Source organism: Colossoma macropomum, unplaced genomic scaffold, assembly GCF_904425465.1.
Source record: "Colossoma macropomum unplaced genomic scaffold, Colossoma_macropomum, whole genome shotgun sequence".
NCBI classification, from domain to species: domain Eukaryota; kingdom Metazoa; phylum Chordata; class Actinopteri; order Characiformes; family Serrasalmidae; genus Colossoma; species Colossoma macropomum.
Window position 1 is genome coordinate 45,624,431 of NW_023494793.1, and position 23,898 is coordinate 45,648,328.

At 39.5% G+C, this 23,898-nt stretch overlaps 1 protein-coding gene across 1 annotated transcript; it reads right to left on the reverse strand.

The window, feature by feature from the left end:
- Window positions 1-607: 607 nt before the first annotated feature.
- On the reverse strand, window positions 608-15,888 carry LOC118814008 (guanylate-binding protein 1-like). The gene is made up of 11 exons (XM_036579680.1): window positions 15,698-15,888; window positions 12,612-12,818; window positions 11,920-12,047; window positions 11,607-11,716; window positions 10,110-10,306; window positions 9,090-9,332; window positions 6,786-7,066; window positions 4,732-4,944; window positions 4,495-4,597; window positions 3,021-3,214; window positions 608-948 (listed from the first exon to the last, which is right to left on the reverse strand). Exons 2-11 carry the CDS (start codon window positions 12,811-12,813, stop codon window positions 826-828), a joined length of 1,794 nt encoding a protein of 597 aa, XP_036435573.1. The 5' UTR covers window positions 12,814-12,818; window positions 15,698-15,888; the 3' UTR covers window positions 608-825.
- Window positions 15,889-23,898: the final 8,010 nt, after the last annotated feature.

Below are 23,898 nucleotides of genomic sequence, written 5' to 3' on the forward strand. Positions count from 1 at the left end.
TTTTATTTCACCCCAGCATGATAAACAAACATGCTGAAGAACCTGTCCCACCCCATGCACCGCTCTCTGACAGCACTGAGCAGCTCCTTCAGTGCCCGGCTGCGGCACCCGCGGTGCGTGAAGGAGAGATACCGCAGGTCCTTCCTCCCAGCTGCTGTCAGACTCTATAACAGTCACGGCACTCAGTAGACAGTAGTTTACAATTACTTTCCATGTGCAAGAACTCTCAACATCACTGCCACAGCACTTTACTGTGTGCAATATCTCAACCCACCATGCGTAGTATATTCACTGCGGATCACTGTCAACATGTTTAACACCATTATGTGCAATTATGTCAAGTGCAATATTTCTCCATTTATTTACTGTTTATTTATTTGCTATTTTATTCACTGTGCAATACTCACTACAATACATACATTTCTACATTTCTAAATTTAAATTTAATACTTAGTATATTTTTCTTTTAATCTTTGTACATATACATATATATCTTTATACTTTTATTGTTTATTCTATTTTATATATTGTTTGTATATTTCCTGCTGCTCTGTCTTCTGTGCTGCTGTAACACCACAAATTTCCCCGTTGTGGGATTAATAAAGGATTATCTAATCTAATCTAATCTAATTAAAGTCCGCTTGAGTAAAATCTACAGACCGCATTTTAACCTCACGATTATTGTTTCATTTCAACCGGACTGTGCATCTATTTTCAACATCTTTAAAAAATCAGTTCCCATAAACACATGATCAAGTCATAAATCTAGGATTTAAATTAAATTCTAATTAAAAGTAACTTCCAAAGGTCACCAATTAAAAATTTTTAAATTCTCTGATACCACCTCTTCTTTTTTTTCCTTTTTATCTCCTTTGTCAGTTTATCGATTTGCTCCTGCATCTCTGCACTTTTCTTCCAAAAGCCCTCTTGCATCAACCGTATCTGCTCCTGAAACAATGAAACATAAAACATGGGCTGATAGTGAGTCAATCCCATTCATGATTTCTGGGTTTTCAGTTACATTTCAAAGATTTTGTTGTTTGTTTATTGTTATAATACATGCTGTGTGTTTATTGTGTCAGTTGTGCAGGACTGTTTGATATTAAGAAAGCTGCAGTCATGAGAAAGCTTTGTGGAGAGGTGTGTATAGTTTTTCACAGCAGGGGTTCTCACTCTTCCCCTTTCACCCCTCATTGCTCGCTAGCAGCTCAACAACATTTCACACACCGAGACAACAGAGTCCTAGTTCATCTGATAACAGAGTTATGAGGAAGAAATATTTTATTTTATTATATTAATGAAAAATCAATTTTCATTTCACCGGTAGAATGAGCTGTAGAATGAAGAACATTCATTCCTTCAAACATTCCGGATGTCAGTATTTCAAGACTGAAGTCACTATCATTATACACACTAGCGTGATTCCAAAAAATTAATCTGATTTCAAAACGATTTATTTCTCTTGTAAATCATTACAGATCAGTGCAGTGAACTGTAAATGGTTTAAATGAGCATAAAGTTTATTATGTAATTGTAGAAGGTCTCAGTCTGAACCTCCTCCAGCTGTACAGACAACATCAACACCATAGTCAAACTCATCACATACTGGATTAAGCGTGTCGGGTGTCGCTGCACTCACGGCTCTTTCAGTGCGATTTCGGAGATCATCCAGTGTTGTGGAACCAACGCCGAACGCTCTGAGCTGTTGGAGCTTCACTGCCCACGAAAATCACACTGCACAGTTATGACGGATTCACTCTTATTGAAGTGGAGAACGCAGAACGCTTTCTGCTCAGGGGTCTCATCTCCTCTCAGACTGAAGGGAGCCATCTTCCACTGACAGTCAGAAACTCTATGACCCCCTCTTTCAATTGGATTGTGATTGGTTCCTCAGTGCCTCACGGTTGTAAAAATATGGCGCTTTGAAATCGGATTAATCTTTTTGAGTCACCCTATATTACACAAGTGCCTCTGTGAGTGCGCTGCCAAGGATGCATTAAGAAGGTAGAGGTACCATAACTACTTTAGCATCTGTTAGTTAAAATAATAAAAACATATTCACATCATTCAAAGGCGTCAATCACTACTCAAAACCGTGAGTAAAAACCCTCACTAGTAGAGTAAAGTAGAGTCCTCACCATCTGCTGCTGCACTGGTCAGCTCTAGTGTTAGTGGAGGTGCATTAGCTTATCTATTACGTATCATTGTTGGACTCGAAAACCTGCCAGTTTACCACACAGTGACCAAAAGATTTCCAGCGGCTCTTTTAAAATAATAAAACTTTTTCAAATGTTACATCTATGTGACGTCTGCTAGATTTTACTTTGTGCTACTGATTTTTAGTCTGCTCGCACAAAACATTGGATCACACAAGCCTAGAAAGCATTTAACCTTTATGTGACCCGATGTGTCAGTCTCAACAGTAGAATAGACTGGAGTAGATTTATGGCTTCATGACAAAACCCCTACTAGGCAGTCTGGGGGAGAAAAAATATCCCTAAAATATCTGTCAGTAAATTAGTAGCAGTAGGTGTAAAATCAAGGTGTCACGTAGTAGATCAGTCTTTTTATAGACTGTCTCAGGGACAGATCTAATAGGACTTAAAGCTGCACTGTACAAGATATTCTTTCACATTCTCAATCTGAAAACAAACAGCTGAATTATCTTCGTGATGAAGGCTCGTTCTGCTGGTTAGCTTGATGTTCATGATGCATGTGGTTCATTAATATGAAGTTATTGATTAGGATGTGCGCGTGCAGGTCGTTTCATTAATTACAGGTTTGGGTCACTTACCTACACGAATGAGAACCATCGAGTCAGAAAGATTGGATCAGAGCAAAAATTCAGATTTGAGCTATGAGGCTTGTAATGTGAATGCAGCCAAAAAGAAGCGAAGGACATTGGCCAACTCTGACCAGCAGTGACCAGAAATAACTGTGGCAACACTCTACAAATCACCGCATGGCAACCGTCTCTAAGCACTAATACCTTCAAGGGTCTTTTATCAATAAGTAGTTACCTGATGTAAAGCTTGCTGTGTTCGCCTAAATTGCTCCTCTGAACGTTTCCTCTCTTCTTCCATTTTCTTCTTCAGCTGCTCGATGTGTTCCTCGTGGGATTTCTTCTGATCTTGAATCAGCTGCTCCTGGAATTTCTTCTGTTCTTCTAGTTGTCTGTTCTGCTGCTCCAAAGCCTCTTTCTGACGCTTTTCCTCTAGAAAGAAAGATGAACAGGCATGGGGAGGTTTAAACAGCTCCACAAAATAGCCTCTCCATTTATCTCTCTAAAGGCATTATTAACAACCATCAAACAAACAAACGAGCTCAGCGCCGCCCTCTAAAGGCGTCATCAACAAACATCAAACAAACGTCGCTCAGCACCGCCCTCTAAAGGCGTCATCATCAAACATCAAACAAATGTCGCTCAGCGCCGCCCTCTAAAGGTGTCATTAACAAACATCAAACAAACAAACAAGCTCAGCGCCGCCCTCTAGAGGCGTCATTAACAACCATCAAACAAACAAACGAGCTCAGCGCCGCCCTCTAAAGGCGTCATTAACAACCATCAAAAACAAACAAACGAGCTCAGCGCCGCACTCTAAAGGCGTCATTAACAACCATCAAAAACAAACAAACGAGCTCAGCGCCGCCCTCTAAAGGCGTCATTAACAACCATCAAAAAAACGTCGCTCAGCGCCGCCCTCTAAAGGCGTCATTAACAACCATCAAAAAAACGTCGCTCAGAGCCGCCCTCTAAAGTCGTCATTAACGACCATCAAACAAACAAATGTCGCTCAGCGCCGCCCTCTAAAGGCGTCATTAACAACCATCAAATAAACAAACGAGCTCAGCGCCGCCCTCTAAAGGCGTCATTAACGACCATCAAACAAACAAACGTCGCTCAGCGCCGCCCTCTAAAGGCGTCATCAACAACCATCAAATAAACAAACGTCACTCAGCGCCGCCCTCTAAAGGCATCATTAACGACCATCAAACAAACAAACGTCGCTCAGCGCCGCCCTCTAAAGGCGTCATCAACAACCATCAAATAAACAAACGTCGCTCAGCGCTGCCCTCTAAAGGCATCATTAACAACCATTAGATAAACAAACGTCACTCAGCGCCGCCCTCTAAAGGCATCATTAACAACCATCAGATAAACAAACGTCGCTCAGTGCCGCCCTCTAAAGGCATCATTAACAACCATCAGATAAACAAATGTCACTCACTGCCGCCCTCTAAAGGCATCATTAACAAACATCAAACAAACGTCGCTCAGCGCCGCCCTCTAAATGTTTTATTATCAAACATCAAGCAAACAAACAAGCTAATAGCTTTAGAAAATAATTGTGGTCAGCTCAAATAATTTTAAAAGTTTAAATCAATTGCAATCTGGTTAATATGCAATAATCGTGACAGACTTAGTAAGCAGTTCTTGACCATGCTAAGTAATGAAACTGGAAGTCTTGCGAGACTAACAGTCGTGTGTTTTACCCTCTGTCTTCTGCTCAGCTTCACTGAGGGAGCGGTCAGCTGCAAGAATGTTCCCTCCCACTGCACTCTTCTCGGCCAGGTAATTCGACAGTACCTCCTCAAGCTGAGAAGAACACAATTAGGATATAAATGTTCAAGTAAGATATTTTAGAGGTAATACTAGGGCTTGAATTGATATGAATGTTTCAGTTGTTATTATTATTACGAAAATGTGTTAGTGGCTAAATTGCAACTCACCATAGGTCCGTGGCCTTTCTCTGACCTGTACTGCTGAACTGCTTCCTCCAGGGCACTGCAGTACTCTGTGTAGCCTCCAGGCTGCATGTAAGTACCTTCCTTCACTGCCTCCTCCAGAGGACAGAACACCCGAGAAATGATAGACCCGCATGCTTTGCGGGATTCTTCCATATTCCGTTTAACAAACTCCTCATACTCCTTCTTAAGGCATTTCTGAGGATGAAAAATGAAAAAAACTATGTTTATGTTAAATTTAACCCTCTTTTGCATGCATGGCAAAATGTTTGCTTCACTTTTCCCTCACAAAATGTATCTGATTATTAAAATACAAAACATTTTTGTTAATAATGTGTACAGGGGTCCTTGTGAAATATGTTGCCTTGAGGCAACATTGTGCAACAATGGAAAGAAATAATACAGAGTATCATATGGAACACAGTATTATACATATTTGAAATGACACCAAGTCCAGAGACAATTTTCTGATCTATAATACTAAGAATTCTTCAAAGAGGAATGAATTTTGTTTCATATTGTTTCAGTAAAACTATGTTATCATAATTTAACACTGACATAATTTTTCAATTTCTTGCACAGCAAACAGTTGTTTAAAAGCAAAACATAAAAACAATCAAGTCATTTTCAGAATTGATTCAGAATTCTGTAAATAAAACGTGGTTTTAGAAAAATATACTGTATGTTGAGTGTTACATCGCAGAATTGGCTAGAATAGGCTTCTAGTCACTAATACTGCATATACATTAAATGTTAAATATTTTTATTGAATACATTAAATAGTACATAAAAATGTACTAAATAAATAATAATTCTGTCATCTCAAGTGGCAGCATAAGAAACACTTGGCTGGCTTCTGGCTATATCCATTCCAGTGTCAGATAATGTTGCTTTTAGGCAACAAACATATTTCAGCAAAAAATACCATCACATAATATGTAATTTATAAGACACTGAATATTACAAAAATGGTCTTCACACTTATTAACCCTATTTTGGGATGAAATAAAAATGATAAACCTATTTTTCCTGAGGGATGCCATCCTGTGCAGCTTGCCAAAAAGAGGTTAAAATGCCAACAGGGAGGCGGAGCCAAGTGCAGAGAGGAAAACCCATGAAAAAGGGTCTTAAATGAATTTAATGAGGTGATGGAATGTGAATTTGGTGATTGTACTGAGTACTCAAACAAAGGCTGAGATAGAAAAGTGAAATACTGTAAAAGATAATCAGAAAACAAAAGACACTTTCTCTGTAATTATGAGAGTATGGTCAATTTTATGTTTCACCTGTTTGCCCTTTTTGCACCTGTTTAAACTTATTTTATGTCTTGGAGTTGTTTCTTTTTCAAGCCTTCTTTTTGGGTTTTTAAGTAGTTTTGGGGCAATTTCTCTCTTTTGTTTTTCCAGCTCTCTTTTCTTTACTTTTCTTTTCTTTTCTTTTTGTTTAAATACCCACCTGGGCTAAGTACCGTACCGGTCACCCCTCTACAAAGGTGTGACAAAGGGCTGGTGTTTGCCACAGCCTTAAGTAGAGGAAGCTGTCGCCCTCTGCTGGTGGCCGGCGGTACAGGCTGGGCCCTTACACCACCAGGAGACAGTGTGACCAAATTCAAGCATTTAATTGTAAGTTAGAAAAACTGGTGGTGACACTTTTTTTGAGTGGTCCTTCTCAATAACATCAACAATATATTAATGATGTAGCAGCAGTAAATATATTCAGTAGATTATCAAGACACTTTTAATTAACTACGTAAATAAAATTTGTTGATAATCTGCTGAATTCAGCTGGATTTCACTTTATTTGGCTTAGACATCTACTTAATGTAAGTCATATATAAACAGTAAATCTTTAAGGTATTCACTTCAGTGTATTCAGATGCTGCCCTACTGCTACTTCACTGTACTTTGCTGATGTGTAAGTCATTCTCTGTTAGGTGTTTATTAATCATCTACTAGGGACCAAGTGTTACCAAACTGGTTTGCTACATTAACATTAACCAGCTTTCAGTTGTGTGATGCTAGCAGCTGATGCCACTTTACCACAAGATCTCTCTGGTATTCCTGGTTCTGATCGTTGAAGGAGCCTTTGATGAAGATACTGATAGCCTCTTTCTCTACACCTGCATGGATGTCAGAAAGCTCCTGCTGAGTCTCCGTGGGGAACTGGACCTTTTTGGTCATCTCACAGTGGTAGAACTCCACAGCTTCCTGGACGGCACGACTGTTATGAATCCAAGTCAGAGATTCCACTGCATTGTCCAGAGACGGGACCTGACCACTGCTGATCGCCTCAACATACGTCTGTGCCAGAGTGGCCAACACTGAAACAAACATTTTAAGATGATTATTCCAGTGTAGTTTTAACATTTATGTGCCTAATACTTTATTACATCCAGAGTCATGTTAATAAACTGCTTAGATGTCTGTTTCAGTGATGTGACCTTGTTCTTGCAGCATCCATATTAATGACTAATATGTTTTAGCAGGAAAGCAATGTTGGAGAAATGCATGATGATTGTGTTGATATGGTCTAACATCCCAGTGAACACAGTTTTAGTACAATACTGAAACTGAGCTAAACTGAGTCAGGACCCCCATGGACCCTCACAGAGCAGGTACTCTTTGGGTGGTGGATCATTCTCAGCACTGCAGTAACACTGACGTGGTGGTGGTGTGTTAGTGTGTGTTGTGCTGGTCTGAGTGGATCAGACACAGCAGTGCTGCTGGAGTTTTTAAACACTGTGTCCACTCACTGTCCACTCTATTAGACACTCCTACCTTGTCGGTCCACCTTGTAGATGTAAAGTCAGAGACGATGGCTCATCTGCTGCTGCACAGTTTGTGTTGGTCATCCTCTAGTCCTTCATCAGTGGTCACAGGACGCTGCCCACAGGACGCTGTTGGCTGGATATTTTTGGTTGGTGGACTATTCTCAGTCCAGCAGTGACACTGAGGTGTTTAAAACACTCCAGCAGCACTGCTGTGTCTGATCCACTCAGACCAGCACAACACACACTAACACACCACCACCACGTCAGTGTTACTGCAGTGCTGAGAATGATCCACCATCCAAATAGTACCTGCTCTGTGAGGGTCCATGGGGGTCCTGACCACTGAAGAACAGGGTAAAAGGGGGCTAACAAAGTATCAGAGAAACAGATGGACTACAGTCTGTAACTGTAGAACTACAAAGTGCACCTATATAGTAAGTGGAGCTGATAAAATGGACAATGAGTGTAGAAACAAGGAGGTGGTCAGAATGTTATGCCTGATCGGTGTATGTGTAGCCGTCTTAATGTCTTTGAAATGAGCTGCAGGTGTGTGAGAGAGAATGAGAGTGGGTGGAGCCTGGGAACGTCCAAGTTGAGTCTCCTCAGAGGGCTAAAGTTTTGTGGGTGGGGCAACTCACATCAACCACATGATTGTCAAGGATACTGTTATCTATGCATAACTCAAGATTAGGCCCATCCTGTTATTGGCCATTATAAAAGGTTAAACCAGCTAAGTATTTTATGCTATAAACACTTTTCAGCAGATATACAGGATTGAAATGATTGCCCAACCACAAGTCAGAAAAGTGCTGAGGGTAAAAAAATGCATGTCCTTCTAACATTTATGGCATTTGGCAGACGCTCTTATCCAGAGCAACAGTTTGATCATTTTACACAGGTAGGTGAAGGTAGTGTTAGGAGTCTTGCCCCAGGACTCTTATTGGTATAGTGTAGGATACTTACCCAGGCTTACCTAGACTGAACCCCAGTCTACAGCATAGAAGGCAGAGGTGTTACCCCCCACACTATACCAACCACAACATGATCTACTCCACCATTTGCACAGCCAAAATGGATGACAGTGTGTAATGTTTGTAGAATGTAAATGATTGATTATCATCATATTGTAGAACATAATCAATCATTTATGTTTTACAACGTAAATGTGTGTACAAAAGATATCAGGCTGGCGTCTCGTCTGAAACGGGCCTTGTGAGATGGAGCAGTATCAGAACAAGGGAGAACACCAAAGTTTCAACTTTTTAAGATCACATCGCTCCACTTCCACTGGACCACTTACATACTTTATATATTTGATATTACATGCAAAGGGCAAAATATCCAATTATCAGATATTGCTGAATTCTCCTGTGTATTGAAACAATCATTTAGAGATTTCTTGTGCAATAGCAAAATTTTTAGGTGCATTCTTGAACAAAATAAGACATTTGTGCCTTAGATTTAAGGTATGATTGCCATGAATCTTGTCTGCAGGTCTATTTGTGTCAGTATGGCTAATATGCAAATACACAACAGTAAATGATGCAAGTATTTGACTTTTACAATTACTTACTCCTGCCGGTCACTCCCAGGCCTCCCCTCATGGTTTTGGGTTTTGAGTTGGTATAGATGTAGGTGCAGAAGGCCTCTGACTGCTGCACAAAAGACTCATCCAGGTCATCATCCATCAGCTCTTCCATCTTCTTCATCTGCTTAGTGCTGCCTGGCCGCTCAAACACAAAGCACTTGCGCACAGCAAAGAAGTCCCGCAGGCTGCTTCTTGTCTTGTTGTACTTTACAACATTGTCTGTGTTCCCTTCAGTTGAACGTACACAAAAGTAGACAAATAATATTGCAAGCAACAAATCACTGCCATAGTGTGGTCAACCTTACCAAATAATTCAGTTGCATAGAAAAATCACCACTGTGGAAAAGCTTCGGCAGCATTTATCCTAAATATCAATGCAAAAGTAAGAAACTCAGCATTTACTCTGCTTCAGTATGGCTGAAAAACCACAGTTCAGTGCAAAGAAATTCAGGACTTTGGACTGCAAATGCCTCCAAAAATCCTGGGCAACAACTGAAAAAGGTGATTTTGTCAACCAATATTCAGTATCTTCCTCATATTTAAGAGCTGCCTCAGCTCTGTCATGTAGGAACTTCATTTCGGTTAACCTCTTAAAATCCCAGGGTTATTACATAATAAGGGTTATTATTCAGTAACTACAGGGACTTCAATGCAAACTGGCTGAGCTGTTTTTAGGCTAAAGAAGCATATATTAAAATGTGGGCCTGCTGGTGGGCTCTGGCCATTTAAGGGCTTACATTTGTAAGATTGGAATGGTTGCTTAATCTAGTGTCTACTGAGTGGAAATCTTATTAGATCTACAATTTACCTAATGTAATTAAATAGCATTTTGTAATACTCCATGATAAAAGTAGCATTGGTGTATAAATGCAGCTGGTTTTGCGAAAAAAAAAGTCCTTGTTTTCGACTTGACTTTTATTCATTAAATTGGAAATTAGTTCAGGGTACACAAACATACACATACATGTACTGCATATGACAAAATGACATTGTGTGCCTCCTCACCCTGCTTTAACGTCAGTGCGCTTTCCAGGTATTGATCAGCTGTGATTGGTTTTCCATCCAGGTCCAGGGTGAAGTCTCGCACAGTCCATACAAAGGATGGGAAAACATGCATGAACTCTGTGGATTTGCTGTACGCTTCTTCACCACCTACTGCATCCGAGGTCACGTTAATGTGCTCCGTCAGTTTTGTGACATATCTGCGTACAGTACTTTTCAGGAAAGTACTTTTTAGTGTTTTTAAAAATCACCCAAAGAATTACTAAAGCTGTGTCTGGGAATAAAAGGAGCAGCATCTGATGAAAAGAACACTGTGCTGAATTCACGCTTCCTGCCACTCATCAGACGGAGCTAGTTCCCTCACTCGCGTGTTCTGACACGAACTCCATTTCCCAGACTCCTCAGCAAAGTCACATGACTCCGGAGAGATCCTCATCCTCAAATCATCGCTCAAGTTTGCCTGAATACTAATGCTTTGCAGCTGTTTTAGATAGTATTTATACTATTTAGATAGTATTAAATACTATCTAATAGTATTTAATACTATTTAGATAGTATTTAAGCCGGGCTTTAGTTAGAATCTTTGTGAGGTATTGCTTTCTCTACGAAACTACTGAGCGTTTTCTTTCTGATTGTTTTCCTGGTTATGACTTTATTCGTATCATTTTCTCTGACTCTGTTTTTGGATTTGCCCTTTTGTACTTCTGCCTGGTTATTTGGATTTGTGATTTTGAACCTTTGCTTGTTTTGTGGACTTCGACCTGTTTTGCCCTTGTCTGTTATGGTAGCCATTCTCATCTTGCTGTGTTTTCTGGAACTGACCCATGCTCGTTATCTGACTACGGTGCTCATCCCTGATTCCCCAAGTAAAGCTTCCTTTTTGTTTTCAAACCGCGAGCGTCTGCTTTCTGTTCATACGTTACAGCTGACTGTTAAGCATGGGGGTGGATCTATCATACTTTGGGGTTGTGTGGCAGCCAGTTGCACAGAAAACACTGGGCAAAAAGATAGAAAAATTAATTCCACTAAATAGCACATTCTGGAAGCAAACTGAGTCATTCAAGAAACTGCAACTGAAAATAAATCAGGACAGTGATCCAAAACGTACCTCAAAATCCACCATGAGCTACTTCCCAGTCCCCTAACCTGAACATCATTGAAAATCTGGGATATTGGGCATGCAAGGCGGCCCAGGAATATCACAGAACTAGAAGTGTTATGCCAGTAAATACTGGGTGAAAATTCCTAGAACAAGAACAGAAAGACTCCTAGCTGGTTACTGATTTAATATTGAATGGTTTCCAAACTTTTGCACATGCCACAATTACTATTTTATTTTCAAAGTTATCAATTATACAGTGACTTCGTGTTGACATCTGCAGAGAAATCATACTTTTTGCTCCATAGACTTTTTTTTTTAATTAACAAAGTGTTATAGCCAAGTGTGTCCAAACTTTTGCATACAGTTGTTGAGGTTATGTGTGTTTAATTTAAGGATACTGCAGTTTCTCTAGTGCCATGTTGTCTATGACTCCTAAGCTGTTGTAGACCACAGTGCTGCTGAGCAGAACAGCCAGGCAGAAGATCCACACATCATGTTTCTCATCCCCCTAAAAATACAAGCCCTCAGTATGATGATGAATGCTTCACTCGAGTGACACATTTGAGACATTATGTTGAAATCCATTAAAATAAATAAAAATAAATATACATTCCAAACACAGATGTTAAAACAAATGGGTGGGGTTTATCTAGAGTATTTGTACTATAATGTACTATTAAACTTGCACATTTGGAGAGTTTCTGTCCACACCTTGTCCACGTCTCCCAGTCCCTCAGTGTCCAGCAGCACCAGTGTGTGGTCTTCTATATGGGGGTGAGGCACACACCACATCCAGATGCCCTTGGTCTTGGACTCAATGGTGCTGCCCAGGGCAAAGCCTTAAAAATTAGAGTAGACAGACATGGATGGCTAAAAATAGTATGAAGTCTACTGGGTAACACTTTACTTGAACCATGATAAGTAACATTGACATAGTCATGCTAAACATAAACATAAAGATGTTATGGCAGATGTCATAATATTTTATGACAACTCATGATAGCATATAACATGGCATGTTTATCACATGTCAATGGTCCATATTTATCAAATTTATCAGTCTAAGAATGCTGATCTGGGGTCAGCTTACAGCTTTTAAATAACACAGAATAGGATTACATGACCTGATGAGACCTGATCTTCTGTCAGTGTTGTTACTTTAAATTGTTTGATATATATATATATGGGCCAATATTATGTAGCGAAGTTCAAGTAAAGTGTTTTCACCTCAAAATGTCTTGGATGCAATTGCAATCTATTAACATCTCACGTCAATGGGATTTGTCTAATTTTGGTGACTCTAATAATCTGGAAGAACTGAGTTAATTTGTTGATATTTTAACATAACATCGACCATATGAAAAATATAAAAACTATTCTATAGCATAAACTGTCTTGCTCACCCTTTCGTTTCCCTGCCAGTCGGTTCATGAGGTAGGACTTCCCAGTGCGGTACAGACCCACCACGGCCACCACCACCACCGGCTGAGTGATCTGGTCCAGAATATCTAGCGCCTCTTGACAAATGCGAAGGCCTCCATCCTCCGTGTTATTAATGAGACAAACTGGGCTGGGCATATCAATTTTATTCTCTTTGAAAGACATGGTGCCTGTAACAAAATGCGTTAAAAATAATTTGTATCTGATAAATGCACACCCCAAAACAGATGTAGAATCGTTCCATTGCCTAGTGGTTACCTGTAGTTGCAAAAATGTTTTTTTTGCATTATAGGAACCTCCAGTTACACTTTATATTAGGTTAAAATTTCACGATTAATGGACCAATTTAAAAAGGTCTAAAATTGCCCAGAAAAAATCTTGTTCCATTAACTTTCATTAACTTTAACCTCTCTGAAGCTTTCTAAACCTCATGCTAAAGACTGTTTGTTTTTCATCTACTTTTTCTCCAGAATTCTGTCTTAATATTGTATTTATTCTCATGGTGACCACTCCACCCTTTGGGTTAGCTATATGTGCCTTTTCTGCTTGATTTCAATAAAATTTAACTTCTGATAGCAGAAATTATGACTGTTCCCCGCATCCTCTTCTATGCTGATGGCACACTGGTGTCAGAAGTAGGACAGCGCTGACAAGTGGCAAAAAGTGGAATGGCACTTCAACAAACCTACCAGTGGTTGATGAGGAAGAAGAGAAGCTGGCAAAAGAGAAGGCGGTAGAAGAAATGGTGCAGCTGGGGCTCAGCGGGAGAGAGATGGAGCACATCCACCTACTGCGTTACAATAGTGAAGGCATTTGGAAGCCCTACTCTGGGCAGCTACAAATGGCAGCATCTTGGCAGGACGGTGGCAACCTAGCGACACTGACCACAGCTCTCCAGTGGCATCGGTGGCGCTGTTAATCATGAGGCTACACCTAAGCAACACAGCACTATGTGGCGGAGGAGGCATACGTGCTGCATACCCCGAGTGAGTGGTGGCGGAGTGATTGGTGTGCTGGCAATGCAGAAAAGGGACATGCAATGGCAATGCAGAGCGGACACCATGCCAGACAATGCTGCAAACCTGAGCTGGTGGGGAAACAGAAGCCAGCCGGGACGATCACCAGCCAGTGTGGACTTTGGATAGTGTACAACCTAAACCAACACCACAATATCCTCAAAGAGACTGTAAAATTATATGACACAGTATTTTCCACATTAGCCACTCTGGTGGTTTTATTACTGCCATATATATTTTGGTGATTCTGGTTGTTATGATCTTTTAGCTCTGGGGTTAAAGCTCTGTCTATATTGGCACATCATTTGCTAGACTTCCATTACTTATTTTTAGGTATTTCATATATTCATTATTATTTATTGAATGCTGATTGTGTTTTGAACACGCTGACTGGGATGGGGTTCAGTTGTGCTGTTTATCTCTAGGCTGCTGTGCTTAATGCTGATAATATGTGCTGTCCATTGTTTTGTCAAGTGTTTTTGTTCGTCTGTCTTATAACTCACACTCACAGTTTAGCAAGCTGACGCTTCTCCACAAGGGGGAGCTGCTAGCACTCAAGTAGCTTTAGCATGCATCATTAAAATAGAGGAAATTGCACAGCTGACAGTTTTTAAAACAAGGTTATTTTATGAGGAATACTCTTTTCATCAGCTATGATGTGGATGACCACAGGTAAAAAAGCAGTAGGGGTGCAATGGAAGAGATGCTATGGTATGAGACTGGACTAACATGGTAGAGTGGTGAAAAATGGCACCGTCTCACAGCTGGCACAGCTACACAATTAAAAAGTTCATAAATGACTGGAATATCCCATGCCTAATTTTATTATCGCACAGCTATTTTAGTCGGTTATGTCTCCGAGTGCTCTCACAGCTACTTGTAAAGGTGGAAAACCATGGTTTCTGCCCTAGCATCTAATCTGACACCATCTCACCATATTGAATGGATATTTGGACTATTTATGGGTTTATGGACAGAAACACCTGACAGGACACCTGTCACCAGATGTCTACGCACCACACATTTGAGGCCTTAAACACAACACTTACTAAAATAATTAATACTGTAACAACAGGCATAACATTATGACCACCTCCTTGTTTCTACGCTCATTGTCCATTTTATCAGCTCCACTTACTATATAAGTGCACTTTGTAGTTCTACAGTTACAGACTGTAGGCCATCTGTTTCTCTGATACTTTGTTAGACCCCTTTACCCTGTTCTTCAGTGGTCAGGACCCCCATGGACCCTCACAGAGCAGGTACTATTTGGGTGGTGGATCATTCTCAGCACTGCAGTAACACTGACGTGGTGGTGGTGTGTTAGTGTGTGTTGTGCTGGTCTGAGTGGATCAGACACAGCAGTGCTGCTGGAGTTACATGATACATACACTTACTGACTATATATGTTAGTTATGATATAGACACTCATTTGATATTGTAGCACCCTGCTACCAGCTTGTTCAGCCATGGATGCCCGGGTGGCTTGGCCATGTGGAGCGGCCAGTGCAAAGCACCATAGGTACCGCCGTGGTAGCGGTGAGAGACTTAAAAACATGTTAACAGTCGTGACTCTGGAGACATTACATGTGTTATAGTGTTGATTGTAGTGTTATGTGCTGAGCTGTGGGGCTGGTTAGTGGGTCTGTGTGCCTACCATCAGAGTGAGATGTATGGCTTTTCACCTGCCGGCTTTCTGATCGAGTCAGCTAGCACTGAGGTTTCTCCTGCTGCAGTGTTAATAAAAGGGCACTCTTTGAAGAGCTATGTTTCCCGTGTCTCTTTTTCTACGCCAACGCTACAATATATGCCATATATACACTCATTGATTGGAACGTGCACACACTGTCGCTGTTACTGGACGTGAACTAATTTGTAAATGGAACAAATCTTTGTTTTGAGCATATAAGACAAATACAATTAATTTTTTGTGTCACAATTAACGACACAAAGTAGTATGATTAAGCTTGATTAGTTATTTCAATCATTTGACAGCCCTCATACTCATGTATGATATTTAGTTTATGACCTACCATGTATTTTCCTTAGTCCATGTCTTTATGTGAGGAGTTGGAGCAGGTTTAGCAGGCGATCCTCTTTTCGAAGCAGATGTTTCTAACAGCTGTTCAGTCAATTGTGTTCAGGTCTCTCAGTCTGTTTCAACAGAACAAGAGAGAAAGTGGATTTGTCTCATGAACAGGGGATCTAGAGCAAGTGAAAGTGAATCTGTGTCTTCTAAACAGCTTTTAAAGGCTATGACAATGTTTTCCTCATTGTGCCTCAGAGCTGGCATAAATTTCAAAGCATTCACTGCCCATAAAACAAAAGGTTTACTGACTGTTCCATTGTTTGCTCCTTTTATGAGTCACACTGGATATAAAAACAAATAAACAAAGCCTTGGATGTAAGAAGTGAACAACAAATCAGTTATTTGATGTAACCAGTGCTAGCTACATGAGGGTGGAAGCGGCATTGTAATGTTCTATTAAAGTTCAGCATGATAACTTTAGCCCTAGTCAGTTCATGGTTACAGTTATTTGTATTCAGGTAAATTTCCACGAGTGCCAGCTTGTTCTGCTGTGTTGCCGTAGTATCAGTAATGATCTGGCTGATGATACATCACAACTTGTAAACTCAGGTAATGTGAAACTTGCCTTAGATTACCACACATACAACTTTCGGCCAGTGCCAAAGTCTAAAATCTGTCCCAAAATCTAACCTCTGAAAGGTAGGAGTGCAGCTATAACAGATTCCACTCTTCTGGGAAGCTTCTACAAGATGTTGGAGAGAGTCTGTGGGAATTTTTGTCCATTCAGTCAAAAGAGCATTTTGTGAGGTCAGACACTGACGTTGGACGAGAGGGTCTGGCTCACAATCTCTGTTCTAGTTCATCCCAAAGGTGTTTGATTGGGTTGAGGTCAGGGCTCTGTGAGGGCCAGTCAAGTTCTTCCACACCAAACTCACCCAGTCAGGCCTTTATGGAGCTGCTTTTGTGCACTGGGGCTCAGTCATGCTGGAACAGGAAAGGTTCTTCCCCAAACTGTTCCCACAAAGTTGGAAGTGTCCAACTGTCCAAAATGTCTTGGTGCTGAAGCATTAAGATTCCCCTTCACTGGAACTAAGGGTTCTAGACCAACCCCTGAAAAACAGCCCCATATCATCCTCCTATTAGCTTTACTCCACTCCATCTGACGCTTGGCATTGTGCTTGGTGATGTAAGGCTTCATGCAGCTGCTCGACCATGGAAACCCCGCCATGAAGCTCCCGGTGCACATTTTAGTTCTGATGTTAATACCAGAGGAGGTTTGGAACTCTGCAGTTATTGAGTCTCAGCCCTGGTCCTGGAGGCTCACTGTCCTGCACTTTTTAGTGTTTTTGTCACTCTCAGCACACCAGATCCAACTAATCAGCTCATTAACAGCCCATTATTGAGTTAAAGTTGCAGGAAAAGCAGTAATGTGCAGGGCGATGAGCCTCCAAGACCAGGGTTGATCTAGACCAGCCCAGTGTCACAGTCACTCCAGACTGAATGACCTGGTTATCTTATTGCTATTTAGGAAACTCACAGACTCTGAATAAGTGCTTTAAATAATGTTTGCCCAGTATCTAGAAGAATAGTCAATTTTTTAAAATTACATAAAGAAAATTCTCTTTTACTTCACTGTTAATGAAGAAGAGAGATCAAAAGTTTTAAATCAGTTAGGAAGTTTGGTCCCTTTTCACTGAAAAATGAAATAAGTAATTTCTAGTAACTTTAGCCTCCACCTTAACTTTCAAATCTCACATTGATAATGTTACAAAAACAGCATTATTTCATTTAAGAAATATAACATGAGTTTAACCTTTTCTCTGCTCTTTTTTTGCTCTCAAACATGTAGTTGTTGATTGTTTGATTATGGGGACACAATTTGTAGATTAGCTTGCAAATAACACTTCAAAAACCTTGACACAACTTATCATTCTGCCATTCAATTTATTATAAACGCTCCCTTCTGCCTTCTTTATTCACTTGTCAAATGGCTGCATACTCATCGTAACATCCACTCTGGTTTATGCTTATTTATAAAACTCCCCACCATATTTAAGTCAGATATTGCAGCTAGAACCGTTTGGTTCCAAGTGTAATATACAGTCCTCCCATTATGTCAACATAAGGACCCCTAAAGTTAACACATCAAGCCTTATGTCATGTTATGCCTGACTCGATTAGAACTGATTTTAAAATTCTTTTACTGCCTTTAAATCCCATAATGCATCAGCACCTCCATACGTCTCTGACTGCCTGACAGAACATGTCCAAATCGTGCCTTAAGATCATCCAGTGCTGCTTTATGGAATGTTCTCAGGAGGAAGCGCAGAAGCAGCGCACCAACAATCTAGAACTCTTTACTAGTTAATATTCATCAGGCATTGTCTGTAACCAGCTTTAACCAGCAGCTGAAAACGTTTTTATTTAGCTTAGCATTCTGTTAGCTTCCTGTTCTTAATTCAAATCTTATTTCATTCATTCTATCATTCTTAATTTTTTCCATTCTCATCCTATGTTTATGACACGGGACAGTAGGGGAGGGGAAGCGCAGAGAGGAAAAACCATTAAGAATGGGTCTTAAACAAAACTAATAAGTGAAAATAAAATATTTAAATATAAAATGTGGAACTTCTTGGTATTTCTATAGTATAACAGGATGTAATAAATAATGCTGTGGGGACAGTGAGTGTGTTGGGCACAGTTAGAGGGATGTAACTACCAGATAGACATGAACCAGCGAAAGCCCAGCGTCTTACCACCGGTGAGCACAGGTAACGAGTGGAGTTACACCCCTCTGAATGGTCGGGAAAAAACAAACAGAGGAGACGCCAAAACAACATGACTCGAATGATGAATTCAGCCATAGATTTCAGCCTTTCCTCCTCCTTTCCTTTCCTTGTCTTAAATCAGCACAATGTTTCTTTCACCTTTTTCCTCTTTTTTCTCCCTCTACTAGCCTAGAACTGTGCTCTGTTTCTCCTCTTTGTTTTCTCTTTTTACCCTTTTCTTCTGTTTCTTCTCTCTTTACTCCCTCTTTTTTTCTTTTGTGTAGATACAAACCACTGAGTACCACAGTAACAGTGCCTCATTGCCATCAAGTCAAGTCAAGTCAAAGCAAAGCAGCTTTACAGAAAAGGAATCAAGGAAAAACTCCCTAAGATCAAGAGGAAGAAACTTTGAGAGGAACCAAGACTCAGAAGGGGAACCCATCCTCCTCTGGTCAACACCGGACAGCAAACAGTGTTAGTATAAAATATTAAAATACACAAATGGGGAAAAACAGGCGGAGCAATGGTTATATTTAAATAGACTAAGTCTGTGCAGCAGCAGCCGCATCAGCCTCAGGAGGGTCAGTTCATGCAGGTGAGGTTTGTACAGTGTTGTACAGCGAGAAGCTCCATGGTGGTCAGACCAGTTCAGAAGGCTGGCGAGCAGTGGGCACCCAATCAAGGCAGACGAAGTAACAGCATCAGGCACACAGGATGGGCAGTTGATGGGCAGCAGCACAGACTGACCACTTAGAGTTTATTTTACAAAACTTTCTTTAAATTTTAATGTTGACTTGTTCGTATTCCTTTTTATTTATTCATCATTATTACCATTTTTATCAAACAAACACTTTTATTTCTGTTTTACTAACATGATTTTGATGTTTAATTTCATTGTGAGGCTCTTTGAGCTGCATTTTTTATGTATGAAACGCTACATTAAAAACTATATAAAGCTATATAAATGAAGTTATTATCACTTTCACTAAAGTTTATTATCATTTTCACAGTTTCACCTTCTTCATTGTTGTCATCCTCTCTGTTGTTATTGCACTTTGTTCTTTCAGAGGCCCTGCAGCTACATAGTGGCCCTGCTGGTGGTGCCAAATACTCCCTAATGGTGTTCCATGTTTTCTTGATGAGTTGATATCACAGTGTAAAGGACTCAGTGTAAAGTGGTTTAACAGGTGTTCTGATTCTAGATGCATTTGGTTCCCTAATGGGACCTAAAGGTGTTCTACATTCTGCTTCAAAGTTTCTTTAGTAAAGGGAATGGTTCTACATAGAACCATTATGCCTCGTTCTCCAATATCTTCCTCAGTTTGTTCTGAAGTGTGCTGTTGAGAACCATCAGATTCATGACGTGTTCTTAAAGCGCAGAACTGTTCTCACCTTTGTGCTCTTCAGTGTGTGTAGATTCTGTTCGTACCTAAGAACAAATCCCACATAAGAAAATGTCAGAATCTTCATCAAAACTACGTAAGTAGGTTTTAAGAAGACATTTCTTCTTAAGAATGATTGGTGAATGAGGCCCAATGTTTTTACTAAAGAACCCTTAAAGAACCATTCTAAGGCCTATAATGTTAACCACAAAGTCAATTCTCATTAGAAAGCAAAACTAGCAAGTTCTAATCCTAATGGTTCTAATGGTCTTTTATCAGCAGTGTGAATTGCCCCAGTTGTCCTCACAGCCAGTCCATCTCTGCCTTAGTGACTCTTTAATGAAAGTTAAATTGAACATGTTTTTTTAACAGTCATGTTTTTTACTCAAAGTTTTATTATTTAACAAATTGTATTTCTTAAGAAGAGGTGTCACAGGTGGGGCTTCATAAAAAAGTCTTTGTGAAGTCTCTAACTTTCAAAGATGTTGCTACACCTTCCCCTGCTGCACTTGTTTGTAATTACATGTTTTGTAACACTCAACAATACATGTTTGTTAGAAATAAATTCATTTTTATCAGCAAAGTAAAAGAAGTATCAATTAGGATGCTGATTCAGGTGACAACTCATTAATAATGAACACACTGTTACTGTGTTCATCATTAAGAGACAATAATTATTTAGAATTATTATAAAATTGTTATAAAGTATTATAAAGTGAAACAAATAGTACTCATTACTAATGAACTAGGCTTTAACAATGATCTACAACAGTATTATAAAGTGATACACGTGGTAACTCATTACTAATGAACACACTGTTACTATACTCTTCATTAAGTGATAACAATGATCTGGAACATTATTATTAAGTAAAACACATGGTTACTCATTACTAATGACTGAGGTGTTACTATGTTCCTTAATAAGACATAATGATGATCTAGAAAAGTATAATGAAGTCAAACACATGGTAACGCATTACTAATGAACACACTGTCTCTGTGTTCTTCTTTAAGAGATAATAATAATCTAGAACAGTATTATAAAGTCAAACACAGGGTAATTCATTACTAATGAACTAGGAGTTAATGATGATCTAGAACAGTTTTATAAAGTGAAATACATGGTTACTCAATACTAATGACTGAGGTGTTACTGTGTTCCTTATTAAGAGATAACGATGATCTAGAACAGTATTATAAAGTCAAACACATAGTAATTCATTACTAATGAACTAGGAGTTAATGATGATCTAGAACAGTTTTATAAAGTGAAATACATGGGTACTCATTACTAATGACTGAGGTGTTACTGTGTTCCTTATTAAGAGATAACGATGATCTACAACAGTATTATAAAGTGATACACATGGTAACTCATTACTAATGAACTAAGAGTTAATGATGATCAAGAACAGTATTATAAAGTGGTAACTCATTACTAATGAACATATTGTTACTGTGTTCTTCATTAAGAGATAACAGTGATCTAGAACAGCATTATAAAGTGAAACACATGGTACCTCATTACTAATGACTTAGGTGTTACTGTGTTTTTCATTAGGAGACAATAATGATCTAGAACAGTATTATAAAATGAAACACATGGTTACTCATTAATAATGAACACACTGTTACCGTGTTCTTCATTAAGAGATAACAATGATCTAGAACAGTGTTATAAAGTGAAGCACATGGTTACTCATTACTAATGATCACACTGTTACCGTGTTCTTCATTAAGAGACAATAATGATCTAGAACTGTGTTATAAAGTGAAGCACATGGTTACTCATTACTAATGATCACACTGTTACAGTGTTCCTCAATAGGAGATAGTAATAATGTAGAACAGTGTTATAAAGTGAAACATAGTACATCATTACTAATGAACATGGTGTGTTTGTACTGTAGTACAAATAAAATATTAATAATATTATCTGAAAACCAAAGTGAATAACTTTTTTATTGCTTACAGCACAAATATCAACCTAATCCACTGTGAATTCTCTCCGTTCACAGCACTCACAGAAACCTGCCTTCAACAAAACCACAATGCCATAATTTTTGCTCTTAAATGTAGGTTTGTTGAATTCAATTGACCACTAAAACACTCTCTATCACCCATGTTAGACAGGTGTTGAACAGGTGTTATGTCTCAGTAATGTAGCAAACAAATGAACGAAGACGAGTGGAGGGTAAAAAAGCAATTTTATATGAAATTGACATTTTTCCTTCACCTTTTTTCGTTGCTGTGGATCTTTACTGTCTGTTCTGATGCACATTTCTTTGCCTTCTTAATTTGAATACCAATGTGCCCAATGCAGGCTCGAACATGCTCTCATAGCAAGAATTCATGGTTATGGCTACTATTAATAGCTCCTGTACACTTGCATTAGAGGTCTGCCTAGGATTGTTTGTTCAGTCCAGCACCGGGTTTCTCAAATACATTATTCTCTGCTGAAATTTACCATTTAAACACAGAGCAGGAATTAAACCACAGAGTGGTTACTTTTGGTGTTATGCTGTACAGCCGTGGCTGTCGGACTGAAGGCTCCGCTGTATCTGTAAGATACGAGGATCTGCGTGTTGTTCACGTGATCAGCTGCTTCAGAGCTCTTTAGAATGAGTTCATTCATTTGAACTGTTTTGCTCTTAGAATTTCTATTATATATATATATATATATATATATATATATATATATATATATATATATAGTTTTAGATTTAGTGATCGCTCTACTTTATTTAGCCTGTTCAGTAAATTTGTGGGATTTCTCTTCATGTGTACTTTGTCCTGCCCCACATACAGCTGTACATATACTCACACGCAGCCCTGGGGCATTGTGGAGCTCATGAGCCTGATCCTGAAGAATTAGATGTGCTGTAAAGTGCCACTGTTTTGCATGTGTTCACCTATCGTTCTGCTCCAGTATGTGGCCTACAACAGTAAACAGGAGCTAATCATACCTGTGGTACAAAAAAAAATATTCATTTATGAGTGTTCTGAGAACAGTGAACGGGTTTTGTGGCTCCTTCCCAGAAAGAGTTGCAGTTCAGGGAAAGCCTGTTCATCAGATAAGAGAAAATGAGTAGTTTCAGCATCAGTGTCATTTATGTGACTGATTGACTGAGCATTTATGCAAATTCAATGGGTTCATTTTAGTATCGCTGTAGTTTCCAGGCTAGGAAAATTTGCTATAAAAATAGCTGATCCGACTGTCTGTTGTTTATGTGCTGTTTCCTCAGTTATTCTGATCAAAAATTAATCTCAAGAGGTGCTAATAGCATTATATTAGGTTTTGTTTTGCATAGTAAGTATTTGCTGTCATCTTAACTTACCTATAGAACATTCCTCTTACGGTCAACTTGCTAACAGATAACATGATATGCTTGCAGGTATTAAAGCACTAGGGGAGTGAGGATGATGTTAAGTCATTTTTGTGCAAAGATCAGTTTGTGTTCTGTGGTAGGCATTCAAAAAGTGCAGGCTCAAGGCAGCAGATGACAGATATGGGGTGAGCATAGGTGTATTATAGGCGGTGAGTGAGGAAAGAGATGAGGCAGGTGCTTACAAACACATTTTAAGTGTTTTTCAATAATTGTACTTTTTACACTTGTGGGATCTATAATGTTGCATTAGAAGGTTGAACTGGCGAGGTAGGGGAAAAGGAGCAAGGTATAGAAACATAAAGCTATTTTATTAACCCTTCTGGGGTCAGCAAACTCACTGGTGCATCAAATCCTCTGTCTCTATATCTGTGTCTGTATCTTTGTGATGATCCACCACAGAAATCCAGTTCAAACACTTCCTGAATCTGTAGAGTCACCCTTTCTATTCCATCTTATCACGAGATCATACGACACTCACATCCGGAGTTATGAGCCTATGAAGAGGGGCTGAGATACACGTCATCTGTCTCTCACCGTGTGGAACTGGTGGACTCGTGTGTCCGTCTACATTCTGTGTGAAACTGACTAATGGACACTCAGGAAATCACTAAGCACTGACCATCACGCCGGAAACCCTTCATTCTTCATTCAGTCCACATCGGA